The sequence below is a fragment of the Papio anubis genome, chromosome 6 (genome assembly GCF_008728515.1).
Source record: "Papio anubis isolate 15944 chromosome 6, Panubis1.0, whole genome shotgun sequence".
Lineage (NCBI taxonomy): Eukaryota > Metazoa > Chordata > Mammalia > Primates > Cercopithecidae > Papio > Papio anubis.
In genome coordinates, this window is record NC_044981.1 from 110,582,694 (window position 1) to 110,602,015 (window position 19,322).

Below are 19,322 nucleotides of genomic sequence, written 5' to 3' on the forward strand. Positions count from 1 at the left end.
TATATTCATTGATTTTTATAAATATATTTTCCTTCTGCTTTTTCTGTTCTTAATGTTTAGAGAAAATACTAAATTTATGGGAATTTATATAATTTTAACTTAAATGCTGAATAAAAACGATGCAAAAAAATTGTGAGAGTATTGCCATTGTTTCTCGGAGGAAGATCATTTCCACTTTCAATCTTAATAATTTTAATTTATAACTGATATTTTCATTTCTTACATCCCTCTATTGTTTTCCTTATCTTTGTCATACAGGTAGGACTTTATCAATACTGACGTACTTTCTGATTGTATCATGAGAACAAGTACATTTACTTCCCCAAATAAATTTCCTAAATAAATTCTAAATTTTGTGGGATTATGGATTATGTCTTACACTTTTTTTTATTATTTCTCTCAGAACATCTAATCAGGTATAGAGTAAGTTCTCAGTAAAACGTGAATATCAAAACTTTAGATTTAAAAATCCCCTATTCTCTTCCATAAATAAAGGTATTTAGATCAGAAAAATAAACATTAAAATCAGGGACCAGCCATGGGCCAGGGCTGGTCTGTTACCTATTTTGATAAATAAAGTTTTATTAGCACATAATCACTTCCATGTGTTTACAGGTTCCCTTACAGGCTATAATCCAGTTAAGTAGCTGCAACAGAGACTGTATGGCCCTTGTAAAGCCTAAAATAGTTATTATCTGGCTCTTTACAGAAAAACTTTGCCCACCACTGCTCCAGATCATTTTTACTGATGAGGAAACAGTCTCAGATCAATCCATCCAATTGTGCAGTTAGACCTATCTACTAACCATACCTCTGTCAGATGCTCTTTCACTGCCAAATTAAATGCTTGGTAAAAACAATGATAGTTTAGATTATATAAAATCAAATAAACAGTAAAACCACAAATTAAGAGAGTTGTCAAAAGACCTCTAAGGGCTTATACTAACCTAAATCAAAATATAAATGTCATTTTTTCTGAATTAAAATAGCATCATCTAATAGAAGTAAATAGACTGTGTGCATATATATATTTATTTATTTATGTTTAGAAAAATAGTAATAAATATATTAACTTACATTTAGAATTTATATATATATACACACACAGACAAAGATTACTATTGAGAATATCATTAATTTTATAAAAATACCAATAAAAAAGTTCATGTGTCTTAGAGCAGAGTTCTAAAAGATGTTAAAAGCAATGTGTTGAAGAAAATGCTTTTAAAACAGACCATGTTGACCTCACATGCTACTCGATTAAGATATGAACAGCTTTAAAAAAAAAAAAAAAAAAAGAGTCCCACGGGCAATGGAAGGAAAAATAAATATTATGTACCATCCCCCAGCTTTCATCCCATATCAGGGCAGGAAAGAGCTATCACAGAAAGTCCATGAGAATAATTTCTTTGATCAATGCTTATTAACTTAGCGGACTCTGGTTTTCAACAAGTTACTTAAATCTGGGTTTTTATAGAAGGAATCACATGAAAACCCCAACAGAAATATTCTTAGTGTTTATATACTAACCTTCACTTAAGCTGAAAAGGTAAAGAATAAGAAGAGAGAAAAATGGCCCACACTTAAGATAAAAAATGAATTCGGTTAGCCTAAGCTGCTGTCAGATCTCTGTTCCTGCCAGATAAAAGATATTTAGCATAGGTATTTTAGGCAGTAAAAATGAGTAGTGTTTCCCCAGGGTATCCTATTATAATGCAATAATAGAGACACTTCTGGAGTAGAAATAATATATAGCTGACAGTATATTAGCTACAATTGGTAAACTATAGACAAGAAAAGGATGGAGGCAGGCAGGAAAATGAAATGCTACAGGTAGATACTTAATAACTGTTTGGTAAAGATGATATCTCCCCCATTACAAGACACCAGGCACTGAGTCAGCTCATAGCAAAACGTCCTGCCATCCATTGAGACAAGAAAGAGATGGAAGAGAGGAAGGGGAGAACAAGCCAAACTAGAACAAAACAGAATATTTGCCTGGACAAGGCCAGAGTAGAGAGATAATTATGCATGGACAACTAAAAGCATATACCAGATCATACAGGCCAGGTTGCCTACCAAACATGAATGTCCATCTGGCATTCCCCAATCAGGGCACAGACATTTCTTTTTTCCTCAGAGATCCAGCTAGTGGAATTCCTCTGTAGAGTTGCTCAAGACTGTTTGAGTTTTGCCAAAAGAAGGAAGCAGAATTACACAGCCTCAGCTGCCCTGGCATGTGTCAACTCCTTCTCCTGAGATCCTGTCTCTTCTCCACGTTTCCACCAAAGATAGTAGTGGACCTACTAGGGATTCGTGTTTTGTACAAATGGCTGACTCTATGTCTTCCTTCCTCAGTCGCTTTGGCTCTTAGGATCTGCTCATAGGATCAAAAATAGAAGTCGTTTTCAACACACTATTACCTTGAATACTTCTCTTGAAGAAGGCCTTGCAGCCCTCACAGGACCAGACTCCATAATGGTAGCCTGAAGCATAGTCATTGCACACTGCACAGTAGCGAGTCTCCTTGGCAGATTCCATAGCCATACTTCCCTTGTCATTGGTACTGGCCAATCTCTCTCTGCCACCCTGGCGTCGATTATCTGAATTTGGCCTGGGGGGGAAAAAAACAGTAAATCCATTAACATTAGAAAAGCAAAACATGCACTCTCTGGGAGATGCAGCAGATCCACTTTATCCTGACATTTTGAAATAATGAATCATAATGTAAGCTAATCTTTCATTACCTCTTGCCGTCTGTTGCAACAAAAGGTGTTGCCTATTATATCAACCTTGAGGGGAAATTGCTTATTGCAAACTTGCTTTAAAAACATACTACCTGCACCAGAATATGTTACCTAGAAAAATGACAAAATGAAATTAGCTGGTCTCTAATAGACTTAATGTTTTTGCAGGAATTTACAATTATTTCAGAACCATTAGGGACCAGTGCTCATTCCAACTCTAGACCACACTCAGGGTCTTTCGGAAATAGAGACAAAGCATAAAACGGCTGGGACATTTGGAACTCAGGTGAACTGATGAACAACACGGAACACGTGTCAAAAAAAAAAACAATTCAAATTTTTATGTCATTGCCACATAACCCTGGATATCAGTTTTTATAACTTGAATCTGTAATTTGAAAATACTGTTCTTCAATATTCAAAACTCGTCTTTAGGAACATGTAGAGACTGAGCATGGTGGTTCGTGCCTGGAATCCCAGCACTTTGGGAGGCCAAAGCAGGAGAATTGCTTAAGGCCTGGAGTTTGAGCCCAGCCTGCACGATATAGCAAGACTCCATCTCTATATAAATGCTTTTTAAAAAAATTAGCTGAGAATGGTGATGTGCGACTGTAATCCTAGGTACTTGGAAGGCTGAGGTGGGAGGATCACTTGAGCCCAGGATGTCGAGGCTGCAGTAGGCTATGATCGATCATGCCAGCTTCGGCCTGCGTGACAATCAGAGGAACACAGAAAAAAAAATGTACAAAGAGAGACAATCAGAGGAACACAGAAAGGAAACTGAAAATGAACGGTAAGAAAATTCTAGGAAAACCAAGAAAATAAGGAAGTAAAATGCTTTAAGAAAGTAGAAAACTCTATGGAGAGGATGATCAAGGATGGCAAATAGGGCAGAGAAGTCCAACAAAGCAAAGACTGGTTAAGTGAATTCAGAGCTGACAAAGCAGAGTCTTAGCAAGGAGTTTCCTTGGACAGGTACAGGCACAAGCCAAACTCCAGCAGATGGAATGTAAGGAGATGAAGATGAGGGAAGGCATTCCTTTGAGAACTTGGAGAATAGGAAAGATACAGATAGGGTGGCAGCTGAAGAATATAAGACCCAAGAAAATGAATTGTCTAGAATGAAGAGACTTGAGAAGGCCTTGTGTAGACTGAAGGGCATGGGCCAGGAGAAAGGGAATGGTTGAAAGCACAAAGAAGAAGATAAAAGAATAAAGCCAAGAAGGAAACTAGAACAATTGGGATTAAAAACACAGGTAAAAGAAACTGCCTCAATGAAGACAACTTGAAGAAGACCGGAAGGAAGGAGGTTAGGAAACTAGAGGAAGATGAGTTTGCATCTCTCACCTGGCCCAGGACTTGGCAGGCATGTGCAATCAAATAAAGGTGGGATAAGAGCCTAGCACAGCGCCTGGTATGTAGTTGGCACTCCACAATATATTTAAATGAATGGAGAGAGTGTTCAAAGTTGTATAAGAAAGAAAGGTAAGCAGACATTGAAAGTATAGACGGAGTGGAGGTTCTTGTGAAAATTTTCAAAAACATGAAAATCCTAAGATGAGCTAAAGTCAATTGATGATAGCCCTTCCAGGGTCTCTTGGCAAAGGAAGCTCAAGCTTCCTGCTACCATTCCCCACCCAAATACCCAGACCACACTGACTTTCACTGGTCCTCCCTTCACAAGTCCTATCTTTCCTTTTAGCCCAAATAGTATAACCTCTCCCTGCCTTCTCGCTCATTATTATGGTTCACAATTTTGTGGTAGTGGTTCTCAAACTACATTTGCCATAATATTCACAAAATATTGGCTCCTTGGGCTGAGTACATCTGACTTTGCCAATTTTTTTCCGTTCTAAATAACTTAGTTCTGAGGTTGGCAGCCTCAAATAGGAATTCTTTATTTTTTAATGTTCTTTAGAGAGCACTGGCTCACAGTTTTCAATTCTAGTTCGTATTCTGTTACCCATCTCTTTCCATTTCACTACCATGCTGTCGAACCCACCCTCATCAGCCTCAAATCTTTTTATTGTTTGTTTACTAATAACTTATGCATGATTCAAGTCAGTAGGAAGCAGCTATGAATATCTAACTGTAGAAGCTTAGTGCCTTTGGGGGTGGGAGTAGATATTTAGCAAGTATGAAATGGACAGATTCAATGTCTTATAAGCCTTATTAATTGTTGTATCTAGCTCAGTGCCCAGCACATAGCAAGCATTCAATACGTTTGTTGAAGGAATGAAGGAATGAATGAGTCAACAGTATACGCATGGCCAGAAGTTCCAATGTGTCAAGTATCTTCCCACTCAGCCCTACATAATAAAATGCTATATTTTTTAAATTGTGGTAAGATATATATAACACAAAATTTACCATCATAACCACGTCTAAGTGTTCATCAATTCAATCGTGTTAGATATACTCACATCATCGTGCAACCAATCTTCAGAACACTTTCATTTCACAAAACTGAAACTCCATACCCATTAAACAGTAATTCCCCATTTTCTCCTTCCCCTGTCTCCTTCTACTTTTGTTCTCTGTGAATTTGGCAATTCTAGATACCTCATTAAGTAGAACCCTACTTTTGCTTTTTGTGTCTGGCATATTTCACTTAGGATAATGTCCTGAAGGTCCATGATGTGACTAATATGCCACTGTCTGTATACACTACACAGACTGTTTATCCATTCATCCATCTATAGACATCTGGATTGTTTCTACTTTTTCACTATTGTGAATAATGTTGCTATAACTATGGGTATAAAAATATTTCTTCAAGACCTAGATTTTTAATTCTTTTAGATATATATCCAGAAGTAGACTTACTGGATCATATGATAATTCTATTTTGATTTTTTGGGGAACCACCAGTGTTCCCACAGTGGCTGCACCATTTTACATTCTCATCAACAAGGCATAAGGTTTCTATTTGCTCTATATCCTCTCCAATACTTACTCTCTTCTTTTTCTAATTTAGTAGCCATCCTTATGAGTGTGAGGGGAATACTGCATTTTTAAGCCACCTTTTGTCTGAATGCGTCTCTTACCAGCCACTCCTAATCCACATAAACTTGAACTAACATCCCTGTTCTGAACTCTCTAGAAGAATTTTTTTACTTCTCTTCTGCTACTTACTATATTAATCTTCAATTGATTAATTCTCATTTCCATTACTACCTGCAAAGTTCCTTGTGTCTTATTCATCTTTAAAATGCCATATGCTTAGAGCATAGTGCCTCACTTGGAATAGGGACTCAAAAATATTGATATCAAATAAATTAATCACTGACTGAATCAATAAATTTATAGTTTTCACAATGTAGGTAGAATATGTAAATATTTTCATAAATATTGGCAAAAGATTTAATAGCGAGAGCCCATTTTCCTCAGAAATAGCAAAGATGTATGCTGTCAGCAAAATGCCATTCATCTACATTTTATCTCTTTTTTTTTTTTTTTTTTTTTTTGGAGATTGGGTTTGGTTTTGTCCCCCCGGCGGGGGGGGGGGGGCGGGTTTCCAGCTCCTGGCAGCCCCCCCCCCCGGGGTTTCGCCCTTCTCCTGCCTCACCCTCCCTATTGTAGGTGGGACCACAGGCGCCCGCCACTTCGCCCGGCTAGTTTTTTTTTTTTTTTTTGTATTTTTTAGTAGAGACGGGGTTTCACCGTGTTAGCCAGGATGGTCTCGATCTCCTGACCTCGTGATCCACCCGTCTCGGCCTCCCAAAGTGCTGGGATTACAGGCTTGAGCCACCGCGCCCGGCCCTACATTTTATCTCTAAGATGACCCCCAGCTTACTGAAAATCAACTGCAGACTTTGGGCATGGAAATAGAAGGCATCTAAAGAAGATGGGGAAACCACACGGGCTGCATTGACTACCCATAAAGCAACTTTTTTAGCCAACTTAGAAATCCATGTAAATAACGTTGTCAATTATCATTTTGGCCCAGACTTACTCCATAAAGACTCTCAAAATGTTATTTAAAAAAAAAAAAAAAGAATATAAACTAGATCAAGCTAAAAGGCAAGTGCGATCTTCCTCTGGGCTCCAAGACCCTGTGGCATGCTTAGATAATATTCACATTGAGTATCCATCAGACCAAGATAACATAACTTCCTCTAGACAGAGAGCTGTGTCCTCAGAATACAGACTAACACAGCCCAACCATGGACAGCAGGAAGGAACAGACTGGGAGGTGTCCATGTCTGGGCTCAAACCTGGCCATAAGAGTGGGTCAGCCACCAACCTGGGCTTCTCTGAGTACCTATGGCTAGATCAGTCCCAGCAGATAGGCCTAGGTACAGGTCCCCACCTCATCTCTTCCTGCTGCTCTCTACCTGGCCTTGGCCCACTGCACCTGTCATAGACCTGGCATTTTTAGCCTCACAGCTCTTTAGTAGAAAGTGCCTATACCATGACTAAGTCCATCCTTCTTCTGTTCCCTCAGCCTCAAAGGCCCTTTGTTTTTCTGTATTATCATAGAACCAAAATGAATGTCTCTCACTGGACACATTGGCTCATGCCTGCAGTCCCAGCTACTCAGGAGGCTGGGACAGAAGGACCGCTTGAGCCCAGGCATTCAAGGCTGCAGTGAGCTATGAATGCACCACTGCATTCCAGCCTGGGAGACAGCGTGAGAGTCTGTCTCTAAAAAATACATAAAATAAATTTTAAAAATTTCTTTAAAAGACTCTTATTTTCCTTTTTTAAAAGACTCAAAATGTTTCAGGGTCTGCCTTCCTAAGGGGAGACTTCACAAATCTTAACTGAGCCTTACCCCTTTATTATAAGTGAAGGTTTATCTACTTCTTTAGCAAAATCACTAAGCTACCTCCTTCCTTGTAAAATTCTTATCTTTTTCTCATTGACTTGTCACCAAACCTGTACCGTTTCTCATCTTGGGCACTTTCTCTTAAGACTCAGATAGGAAGCTGACTGGTTTACCAAGCTACACATTAAGACATTAGATGTCCTTCAGCCTAACAGATGCCTGTAAAGATTCTCTGGAAAGAAGTGGGGCTGAAGCTCGAATGAGAAATGAATGCATCTATGACAATGCATTATAACCATGAAGCACCACGTGTAGCTAAGGAACGAAGAATAGCAGAAAAAAGGATGCCCAGAAGCATAAGAGATCATATAAAAAAGACACAATACCACTGCATCTATGGAAATAGGAAGCTTAACTGCCTTGATCTAGTTCTGTTTTCATTACCTCAATTGACTACTAAATATTTTTAAATGAAAGCACCATTGATATTACATATTCAACATAATTAAGAGGGATATCTGGGCTGGGCCTAGTGGCTCATGCCTGTAATCCCAGCACTTTGGGAGGCCGAAGCGGGTGAATCACGAGGTCAGGAGTTCAAGACCAGCCTGGCTGAGATGGTGAAGCCCTGTGTCTGGTAAAAATACAAAAATAAGCCAGGCGTGGTGGCAGGCGCCTGTAATCCCAGCTACTCGAGAGGCTGAGGCAGAGAATTGCTTGGACTCAGGAGGCGGAGGTTGCAGTGAGCCTCGATCGTGCCACTGCACTCCAGCCTGGGTGGAAAAAAAAAAAAAAAAGGGATGTCTGAAGGTATTCATATTGGGTCCAGAGAATAGACTCTTGGACCAAGTAGAAACAGAGCATAATAAAAACTATTGGCCAATAAAATTTTCATTAATCAAAGGAAAAGTTTAAAGCTCAATGTAATCAAATACTGTTGTTTTTCCAACCACAAATAATGATACCAGCTATCCAAAAGCATTATTCCCCTGATTAGCCAAGCAGTTTTAAAAATTCAAGAAGCCTTGGTTTTTAAAGGAAATATTTTTGTAAAGCTAAATTTAAAGAACCAACAGATAGATGTCCACTCCCTAGAAACGTGGTTTAATTCAGTTCTAGTGCAATAACTTCATAAGGCTCCCTCACCAAATCAAGTCCCCAAAGCTATGTACACTCAAAATTCCCTATACTTGTTTTTCATGGCACATACTACAATTTCCAGTCCTGTATTTGGGTGATTATTAACAAATGTATGTTCCCCCAGTAAACAGTAAACTCCAAGAAGGCGAGAATCATGTCTCATTTGCTCCCAATTTTAACCATACACAGTAGGTTCTTGATATGGTTTGGCTGTGTCCCCACCTAAATCTTATCTTGAATTGCAGCTTCCATAATTCCCACATGTCCTGGGGGGACCTAGTGGGAGGTAACTAAATCATGGTGGCAGGTTTTTTCTGTACTATTCTCACGATAGTGAATAACTCTCATGAGATCAAATGGTTTTATAAGGGCAGTTCCCTTGCACACACTCTCCTGCCTGCCACCATGTAAGACATGACTTTGCTCCTCCTTTGCTTTATGCCATGATTGTGAGAGCTCCCCAGCCACGTGGAATTGTGAGTCCATTAAATCTCTTTTTCTTTATAATTTACCCAGTCTTGGGTATGTCTTTATTAGCAGCAGGAAAACAGATTAATACAGTCCTTAATAAATATTTGCTAAATACACTTCCTACATCTAACTCATTACCAAATTTCATCAAGTATTTCTTCAAAGCACTCTGCCTACCCTTCTTTGAATTCCTTGTTTTTTCATTTGTGTCTGAGAGACCAATAATACTCCACATCTGAATTACTAGAATTACTCTCTTGTCTCCAGTCATTCCTCAAACTCATCCTGCAAGCCACTGCCCAAAGAATTGTCATAAAGTACAACGTTCTCCTTGAATACCTTGTCATTTCATGTATGTGTGACCACTGTCTTTTCTTTGGATCATAAACCTGTTTGAGAATGTAACAAAAACACTGAAACTATCTTTTCCAGAAAACACACATAAAACTCTCAAACTTCTGCCTATATTCTGGGAGAGATAAACCCGGAGACTCAAGTTTTTTAAAAAAATCAACATTATACAGACCTAAGCCCAAATTCTTGAATTCCTTGCACCAACTAGCACTGGTCTCTTTGTAGCTCCCTAAGCAACATGTTACCGAATTCACCTCTGAGAAACTGCTCACACTACACTTGCCCACATATTCATTGCATCCTGTCACCTTCACACATTTCATCTCTCCTGGAAAACCAAGCTCTAGTTCCACACAATTATACGACTTATCTTAAGTATTACAGTTCACAGGGGTTCGACTTCGCATTCTTAGATCACGTAACACCTTCCCCACATCTCATGACATCTAGTTAGACACTAGCTTCTATGTCTGGCAACCACTCAATTTCCGTTCCCTTTGCAGTATTATCTTTCCCCAGCAGGATCCTAAAAGCCTGTGTTCCTCAGGGCTCTGTCTTCAGCCCTCTGCCATTCTCAGATGACATTTGCCCTTTGTGGAACCTCTGCCACACCCAACTCCTATCTCACACCCCTCCCCTGGACTTCAGACCTATGTGCTAAATACCCACTCTGCACCTCCACATGAAGAAACCAGAGAACCCTCAAACTCAATGCATGCAAAACTAAAGTAAATATCTTTCCCAGAAAGCCCACTCCTACTCCTGCACTCCCATTTTGCCCCTATGATCCAGCAGAGGCATTCCAGCATGCTGTTCCCTGTGCCTAGAACACCCTTCCTCTCCCCTGAAAAATTCCTGTTTATCCTCCCATTCTCAGCTTAAACTGCATTTCCTCCAGGGAGCTTTACTGGCTCCTGGGGTTAAGTCACAGATCCCAAACTCTCCCTATTATGGTAGAGATCTTTTCACTCTCCTAACTCAAAGCCCTCAGCAGCTTCTCACCACAACAAGAGTAAAGCTCAAGTCCTTCCGTGACCTGGAAAGCCCAGCACGACTGCCTGCACCTTCACCCTCACCTGCCCACCCTCCTTCCCTTGCTCCCCAAGTTCCAGGTGCTACTACAGCTGTCTGGCTTTCTCACGCCCTGTCTGGCTTTCTCCCACCATTCTAAACGAGTCTATTACTTTCCCTACTCTTACACTGGTTTGTTTTCTTTTTTTTTTTTTTTAAATTATACTTTAAGTTCTTGGATACCTGTGCAGAACGTGCAGGTTTGTTACATAGGTGTATACATGTACCATGGTGGTTTGCTGCACCCATCAACCCGTCATCTACATTAGGTATTTTTCCTAATGCTATCACTCCCCTAGCCCTCAACCCCCCGACGGTCCCAGGTGTGTGATGTTCCCCTCCCTGTGTCCATGCGTTCTCATTATTCAACTTCCACTTATGAGTGAGAACATGTGGTGTGTAGTTTTCTGTTCCTGTGTTAGTTTGCTGAGAATGATGGTTTCCAGCTTCATGCATGTCCCTGCAAAGGACATGAACTCATCCTTTTTATGGCTACATAGTATTCCATGGTATTTATGTGCCACATTTTCGTTATCCAGTCTACCATTGATGGGTATTTGGGTTGGTTCCAAGTCTTTGCTATTGTGAACAATGCTGCAATAAACATACCATGTGCATGTGTCTTTTTAGTAGAACGATTTATAATCCTTTGGGTATATACCCAGTAATGGGATTGCTGGATCAAATGGTATGTCTGGTTCTAGATCCTTGAGGAATCGTCACACTGTCTTCCACAATGGTTGAACTAATTTACACTCCCACCAACAGTGTAAAAGCATTCCCATTTCTCCACATCCTCTCCAGCATCAGTTGTTTCCTGACTTTTTAATGATCACCATTCTAACTGGCGTGAGATGGTATGTCACTGTGGTTTTGATTTGCATTTCTCTAATGACCAGTGATGATGAGCTTTTTTTCATATGTTTGTTGGCTGCATAAATGGTTTGTTTTCTTTACAGCACTCACCACTCCCCAACATCAAGCCAAGCCAGATTTTAATGTGTTTATTATTGTCTGTCTTCCCCAGTGAAATGTAGGCTTCATTTCCTCCAGCACCTTGAAGACAGCTTGGCATAGAAATAATTGTTGAATCAACATATGCATAAGTAAATGATTGATGCAATGGGCAAATCCTTTGCAGTGCTCTTCTCTGCCTTACCTATATACCATGACCTCCACTGTGGCAGGGACTGTGGTGACCTCACTTGCCATGGCCTCCCAGCTTATTCTTAGTGTCTGATACACAGTTCGATGATTAATAAATATTTGCCATCTAAGTGAGTGTGTGGACATGGTGAGTCCTCTGCCAATCCTCCCAACTCCATCCCTGCCACACCTCCACATTGCAAACCTCCCACACTGCAGCAAGAGCCAAGCAGGGTTCTACCATGAAAAATGGACCTTCGTGTCTCCTCCACAGCTACCCTAAGGCTTCAGAATCTTCTTTAGATGTTGGGCCCCAGAAAAGTAGCTTTAGCTTTGGTTATAGACTACAGATTTTGCTTATAATCTTAGGGCATTCACAGGTCTCTTGAAGTCCATGAATGTCCCACCCAAAAGACTTCAGAGTAAGACTCACTGGCCTACAGGATAAATGCAGTCTCCTTAGCATCAGCCCATTGTGACCTGGCCACGGTCTGCCTCTCCAGCCCTGCCCTTCCCTGTGATGGGTAATCTTATGTGTCACCCTGCCCTGACCAAGTTAGTACATCTCTAGCCTTCACTCATGCTCCTTTCTATATTGGTCAAAAGGCAAAAACCTCCTAAGTGACAATTACCCCTTCTCAGGTAGCAGCCAAAAAGAAAGTTAATTGTTTCTCATCAGAATCTACATGTGGCCCCAGAGCATCATGCATAGAACTATTCTGGAGTCCTTATCATCATCATATAACTATGTGTCCACTGTGCATCTCCAGAAAAGAGATCCTATTGTAGCCATCTTTGCTTCTCAGTTTCCACCACGATACTAACAATAGCAGTCATTCAACAGATGGTTGTGGAATGACTAAAATTCTGTGTTCTGTATGCCTTGCCTTCCCAACGAAGCTTTTCAAGAGTAAGGATACTGTATTATAAGTATTTATATAACACCCACACACAGAGACGCATAAAGCACCTGGAATCGCACTTTGCAGACAGAAAATACCCAATAAATACTTACCGAATAAATTAATCAATAGAGAATTAAGAACCATTTTGCAAGAAGCATAGCTGAGTCTGTTGCTCTGACAAAATAATGTATTCAGGTAATGAGAAGCCAGTTATCAATGCTTGTGTGTGTGCCAACATCTGAGTCAATCTACATGTTGTTTCCTGTGTACCTCTCTCTGCTTTAAATATCACTATGGACGGACAGAAGTTGGAGGCAATTTGTGTCTGTGACCAGAACATGCCTCCTGGATATTTCTAATTGCTATGCAATTTTGTATTTATTTCTTTTGTATCTATCTATTCTCCACAAAAGTAAATGTATGTTCTTAGAAAGAATTGACAAGAAGGACTCTATTTAAAATGATAGAGTCTGGAGAGGAAAATCTTGATCCTCCTTTTTACAAAAGTTCAAGGTAAATGAGCCTGGGCCAGGTCTGGGCAAACCCTAACCACGAGGTAGCTACGTTCTGGGATAGGCAGGTCAAAAATTGTTTCCTGCACGAAAAAACAGATCCTCCCAACTTTTTGTGAATTACTCTAGCTCTTTTATATTGTTTATCTGAAAACTTAACATATCTATCTCTTATCTCATATTATCTACTTAGTAATACAATATTTATTTAATTTTCTTTGTAATCATTGTGTCTTTTAGTTAATAAGCCAAGGCAGGTAATGCTTGTCCCTCAAAAGTACAGAAGAAAATTTCTTCCAAAAAATGATTGGCGATATATGCAGTTCAAAGAAGCTCCACGAAATCATCTAGGGAGAAGTTATGGCTGCTATTTCAGCTTCTGCACAAAGATTAGACCACAACTTCGACTTCTGGAAAACCCAGCATGACCTTTGGTCTAATAAAGTAAAAGGGGCTGGCCAAGCAGGTGAGCAGGTTTTCATACTGAATTGATGGTTGTGGCAGGCACTATTTTAAGCGTTTTACATGGATTAATTCATTTAACCCTTGAAAGTATTCCACGCAGTACTATTACAACACCCGTTGTTTCAGAAATAGTAACCAAGGTAACCAAGGCACAGAGGAATTAGGCCACTCACCAAAGTTGTAAAATCAGAAAACAGGGAGTCAAGGATCCAGGCAGTCTGACCCCAGAGCCCAGGCTCCCAGAAGAGAGCAGCATCCTTGGGAGCCCACCCAAAGGGCTCACAAACCAAGGGCAAAGTATTTCACATCTGGAAACAAAGTCATTACCTCAGATCTCATCCTTAAACCCAGAAATACTAAATCCCATTAGAAATCACCTGCAATTATCCGGGCATGGTAGCTCACACCTGTAAGCTCACTGCTTTGGAAGGCTGAGGTGGGAGGAATGCTTCAGCCCAAGAGTTAGAGACCAGCCTGGGCAACATAGTGAGACCCCAACTCCACAAAAAAATTAAAAATTAGCCAGATCTGGTGTGCACCTGTAATTCTAGCTACTCAGGAGGTTGAGGTGGGAGGACTGCTTGAGCCCAGGAGGTCGAGGCTGCAGTGAGCGGTGACTGTGCCACTGCACTCCAGCCTGGGTGACAGAGAGATAACCTGTCTCAAAAAAAAAAAAAAAGAGAGAGAGAGAGAGATTGTCTGCAATTATTTATTGTAAGGACAGCAATACTTTTTTGAGGGAAAATGCTAATTTAACTTGTAATGCAAAGGTTGAGAACTCTGCTGAGTTCCATGAAAACAGAGTTAATGGAGCTGACAGTCATACAAGAGAATGGCTTGATGAAAGTTTGAATGTTTCCTAAAAATATGATTACAGATAATACCTAGTTTAACTCACAAATAGAAAATGATGCATCATTAATGCTCTTATATACAAGTTCTGAAATTCTTTATGCACAAAGAACATTAGCATTCACCATTCAAAATTTAAGGCTCTCTGTAAAATGTCAAGAGGCTTTCCCACTCACTTAAGAAAAATGTCTTCACCCCAAAATACAAGCAAGTGTTGATTTTTCATGCTAATGGGAAACAAGAATAGCCTGGCAAAAGTTCCCTAAAAACCCATTTAGTCTGTATCTTTTTATCTTTTGTCAGTTACTAATGTGTAACCAAATGACCTAAGCTGAGTTTCATCACCTCTCCTTTCTTTATTCTTACCAATCTGTTCCAAGTGCTAATGAATGGTGAGGTCTGGGAGCCCAAAGATACAAGAGAGAAGGTATATGGATGATAGAAAAAAGGTAAGTCGAGAGAGAGAGCGAGAGAGCTGCAGTTTGACACCACATCTTTTTTTAAAAGCCTGGCTTCCAGTCTGATTTCCACAGAAAGCATGCCACTGTATTAGGAGATAATAACTTGATTTACCTGCAGAATTACTAAGAAATTCATTCATTTATTCAACAGCATTGAGTGAGCATCTAACTGAGACCACCCAGGGAAAGTACTGGGAAAAGGGACAGATACAAATGGAGGAGAAGAAAAGGGGGAAGCCTAAAAGAAAGGAGCCCAGAAGGAAGAGAAGCCATCCAACCTCCGCCTTGGAAAGCTGACAGCTCAAGGCAGAAGAGTTTGGCCCTTGGGAAATGCACTACAAGAGTCGTAAACCACTGACTAACACAAAGGCACAGAACTCCAAATATAAAAACACACCTGCTTGCACACTGGTCCCTGGCCTGCTTTTGAATGTGATCTATAAATCATTTCATTTATGATCTATCCAAAAGATAGGACCAATATGTCATCACATAAAATTCCACACACACATGTCCAGAATTGCAAATGGAAATTTTTACTACAAAAATTATTTGGGAATCTGTGTGTCATTAGGGATCACATTGCTGTCAATGTGATAAATTTCAGGAAAAAGTAAGAGGAGCAGAGTATTGTGATGAAAGATCTAGACTGAGTCATACTCTTAAGTTCTGAACAGAAAGCCACCAATAACAATTGCATGCTTTAAACAAGTCACTAAACCTCTCTGGACCTCAGTTTCTTCATCCGTAAAATGAGAAATTACAACTATGTTTGCTACATTCCCCATCTGGCTCTACAACTGTGTGACCATGATTCTAGCCCTTGCCTCCAACCAACAATAACATCTGTAGCCAGCTAGAATTTCTTCACTGCATCCAAGAGGGCACAGCCCATTTTTCAAACTCTTTCCTTAGAGAAATAAAATGGATAAAAGACGAGTTGGGAAGGGGTGGTAGCCCTGCATTTAAGTCTTCTTAGCATTCTCATGACCAAGTAATGATGACAAATGGCCATTTCATCAGAGGAAGCTGTCAGTGATAAAAATCACTTTTCTAAAACGAGGCATGAGAAAACAGACAGAGAAAGGAAACTAAAGGAAAGGAAGGAACAGAGAGACAAAGAAAAGGGGGGAAACACTTCTGTATACCTAACATACTTCTTAGTTCAATGAACTCTATCAATAATGATGGAGGTGGGAACTTGACTAGAAGAAAAAAGAGCTGAGATATCAAAGACAAAGTAAACATAATTCATCTATTGTGACATCGCCCAGGTTAGCACACATGGTTGGAAAGAGTCCCATAGCAAATGAGTGATTCTGGAATAAAAGAGACATTGGATATGATGTAAAATTAAGAGAGGTTCTTTTTTCCACAGAATAACTCCAACAGTGGCAAGGCCGAATTCTTCAACATAATCACCCACCAGAAATTGTGACACCTCTGATTAGGTGCTAAGGGACCTCTTTGATGTGAAAGTTCAAACTAAATCTTCTGGGTTACTCTTCCTTGACTTTCCGATCCACCCTACAGTGAGGTCAAAGAGCACCCTATCCTTTTGCTGCTCAAGTAACAAAGGAAAACAGTCTTGCTTACTTTTTTTTTTTTTTTTTTGAGACAGAGTCTCGCTCTGTCCCCCTGACTGGAGTGCAGTGGTGCGATCTCAGCTCACTGCAAGCTCCTCTTCCCGGGTTCATGCCATTCTCCTGCCTCAGCCTCCTGAGTAGCTGGGACTACAGGCGCCCGCCACTGCGCCCGTCTAATTTTTTGTATTTTTAGTAGAGACGGGGTTTCACTGTGGTCTCGATCTCCTGACCTTGTGATCCACCCACCTCGGCCTCCCAAAGTGCTGGGATTACAGGCATGAGCCACCGCGCCTGGCCTTGCTTACTTTTTTTTTTTGTGTGTGTGTGTTTTTTAGTAGAGACGGGGTTTCACCGTGTTAGCCAGGATGGTCTCGATTAAGAAGACATAGCAGAGCCTTCTGCAGTGCAGTTTGCAGACAAAGTCATCTGGAGACTCCAGGAACACATGCTGGGAAATGTACAGAGTGGCAGTTACACGGATGTCATGGTGAGAGAAGATTGGGTTGATATGTGTGATATGCCTTACCAAGGCAGTGATTCTATGGTTTGTTTAGAGTTTTGGAGTTTGGACATGCTATTACGACCTCTTTGACTTAGAGTAATACCTACAAATTGTTCTCTGGAACACTTTAACCTCTTCCTCCAGATTCATCTCCTTCTGCTCCTTCACCCTCCTTCCATGTACTTTGCAGTCCAGCAACGAATTACATGACATTCCCAAATCTGCCATGCCTGTGCTTATCCTTAAGCCTTGGCTCATGTTTCTTTCCCCGCCAAGAATAACCTGTTCTAGCCCTTTCAAGTCTAGAGAAATCTTCATCACGTTGACTTAACTTTCACTCTGCTACCTCTCTTCTTTGTACCTCTACCTTCTCAGCCCTCATCACACTGCAATAAAACCTAAGTTACACAGGTTTTATACTTGTTAGACTATGCTGTTATACCTGTGAGCAGCATCTAATAAATAGGAGGCAGCCAATACATCATTTGAATGTACTTAAGTTGAATTTGATTCAAATGAATTATGTGGAACTCATTCCGTGATATCCCCGAAAATAATTAAAAATACCTTGAGAGGTCAGTAAATCAGTCCTGATATGTGCCCAGTTACCTGCACAAAGTTCCCATAGGCAACAAAAGACAATAGAGCAAAATAAATTTCAATTTTGGATAAGTCCCTTCCAGTTTACTAGGATTTTCTAAACCAATATCTAAGGGACTTGAGACCAAGTTACATAATATGCAAATAATTATGTGTCATTTTCCTCATTTGAAAATAAAAATAACAGCATTTTCTCTATCTGGAGAGATGATGACATTGTATAACATTTACGAAAAGAAGTTAAAACTCATGAAGCCAGACGCTTGATGTTAATCTTTAACACCGGCTTTGAAGTGCATCCATAGTAGTCTTTCAGTAAATGCACTATGCTGCAAAGGCTCTTAATTACCATGCAATACTTGACTCCTCTCTCATGTCACATCCAACCCGTCAGGAAATCTCATCAGCTCGACCTTCAGAGTGCGAATCAATACAAACTCTTGATATTTAAAGACATGGTGTTAACTTTTAAAATATAATGGTATTATAGTTGGGCTTTTAAAAATAGTCCTTATCCTTTGGAAGTGTATACGGAAATATTTACAAATGAAACATCATAGTTGAAGCTGCGCGATGTGTACATGAAGGATCATCATGCTCTTCCACTTCTGTAAAAGTTTGAAAATGTTCACAATAGAATGTCAGATCAGGTCATTCCTCTTTCAAACCTTTAACTCGATTTTCGACTCACTCAGAGTAAAAGCCAGAGTCCTGAGGATGCTGTCCCCCACGTTCGTCTTCTTACCCATCTCCAACTTCTTTTTTTTTCATTTTTTTTTCTTTCTTTCTTTTTTTGAGACAGGGTCTCACTCTGTCACCCTGATATGATCTAAGCTCACTGCAACCTCCAACTCCTGGACTCAAGTGATCCTCCCATCTCAGCCTCCCAAGTAATTGGGACTACAGATGCACACTACCACATCCGACTGATTTTCTTTGTATTTTTTTGGAGAGATGGGGTCTCACCATGTTGCCCAGGCTGGTCTCAAGCTCCTGGGCTCAGGTTATCCATCTGCCTCAGCCTCCCAAAGTGTTGGAATTACAGGTGTGAGTCACCACGCTCGGCACCTCCAACTTCTTACTCCGTTCCAGCCATGCTGGCCTCTGTACCTCAAAGACACCAGGGATGTTCCCACATCAGGGCCTTTTCCCTGCTATGCCCTCAGCCTAAAATGCTTTTCACCAGGATATCCTCATGGTACTATTCCCTCCCCTATTCAAGACTGCTTAAATGTCACCTGTGTAATGGAAACTTTCCCAATTTGTCCCATCAGACAAATTGATCAATTGTTCACTGATCTATTCCCAGTTCTGATAACAGTACCTGGCATAGAATAGATGGTCAATGAATCTGTATTGAATGAATAAATGAGCAAACTGGGTCAGCCACCCCATGAAGCTAGCTGGAGGTTTTACAACATCAACAGAGAGAGGTAAGAGCACGGGAGACAAGCCACCGTGATCACTGTAAACCAGGCTGCCAAACTGATTTCAATTACTGCTTACAACGAGGAAGGACAAGGACCCCATGTGGTGCCTAGGAAGTCAACAAAGTTAATACAGCAGAGTTTTCTAGAGCCTGAGGATCAAGTATCCGTAGGAAAGCTGCCCTTTTTACTCTTCAGAAACGTCTATCCCAAGTCTCGCAGCACAGGCTGACACGTTCTAGCCTCTGCACTGGAAGAGCGTCCTCTCATTTCTAGACACTATCCTCTTATGGTTTTGTCTAGACAGTGGAA

At 40.4% G+C, this 19,322-nt stretch overlaps 1 protein-coding gene across 13 annotated transcripts in view; it reads right to left on the reverse strand.

Moving 5' to 3' along the window:
- ESR1 (estrogen receptor 1) overlaps positions 1-19,322 on the reverse strand; it is a 447,068-nt gene that overhangs the window by 257,981 nt on the left and 169,765 nt on the right. For all 13 annotated transcript variants that reach the window (XM_009205860.4, XM_017957428.3, XM_017957417.3 and 10 more), the window contains 1 exon segment: positions 2,424-2,614. In XM_009205860.4, coding sequence (XP_009204124.1) covers positions 2,424-2,614 — 191 coding nt within the window.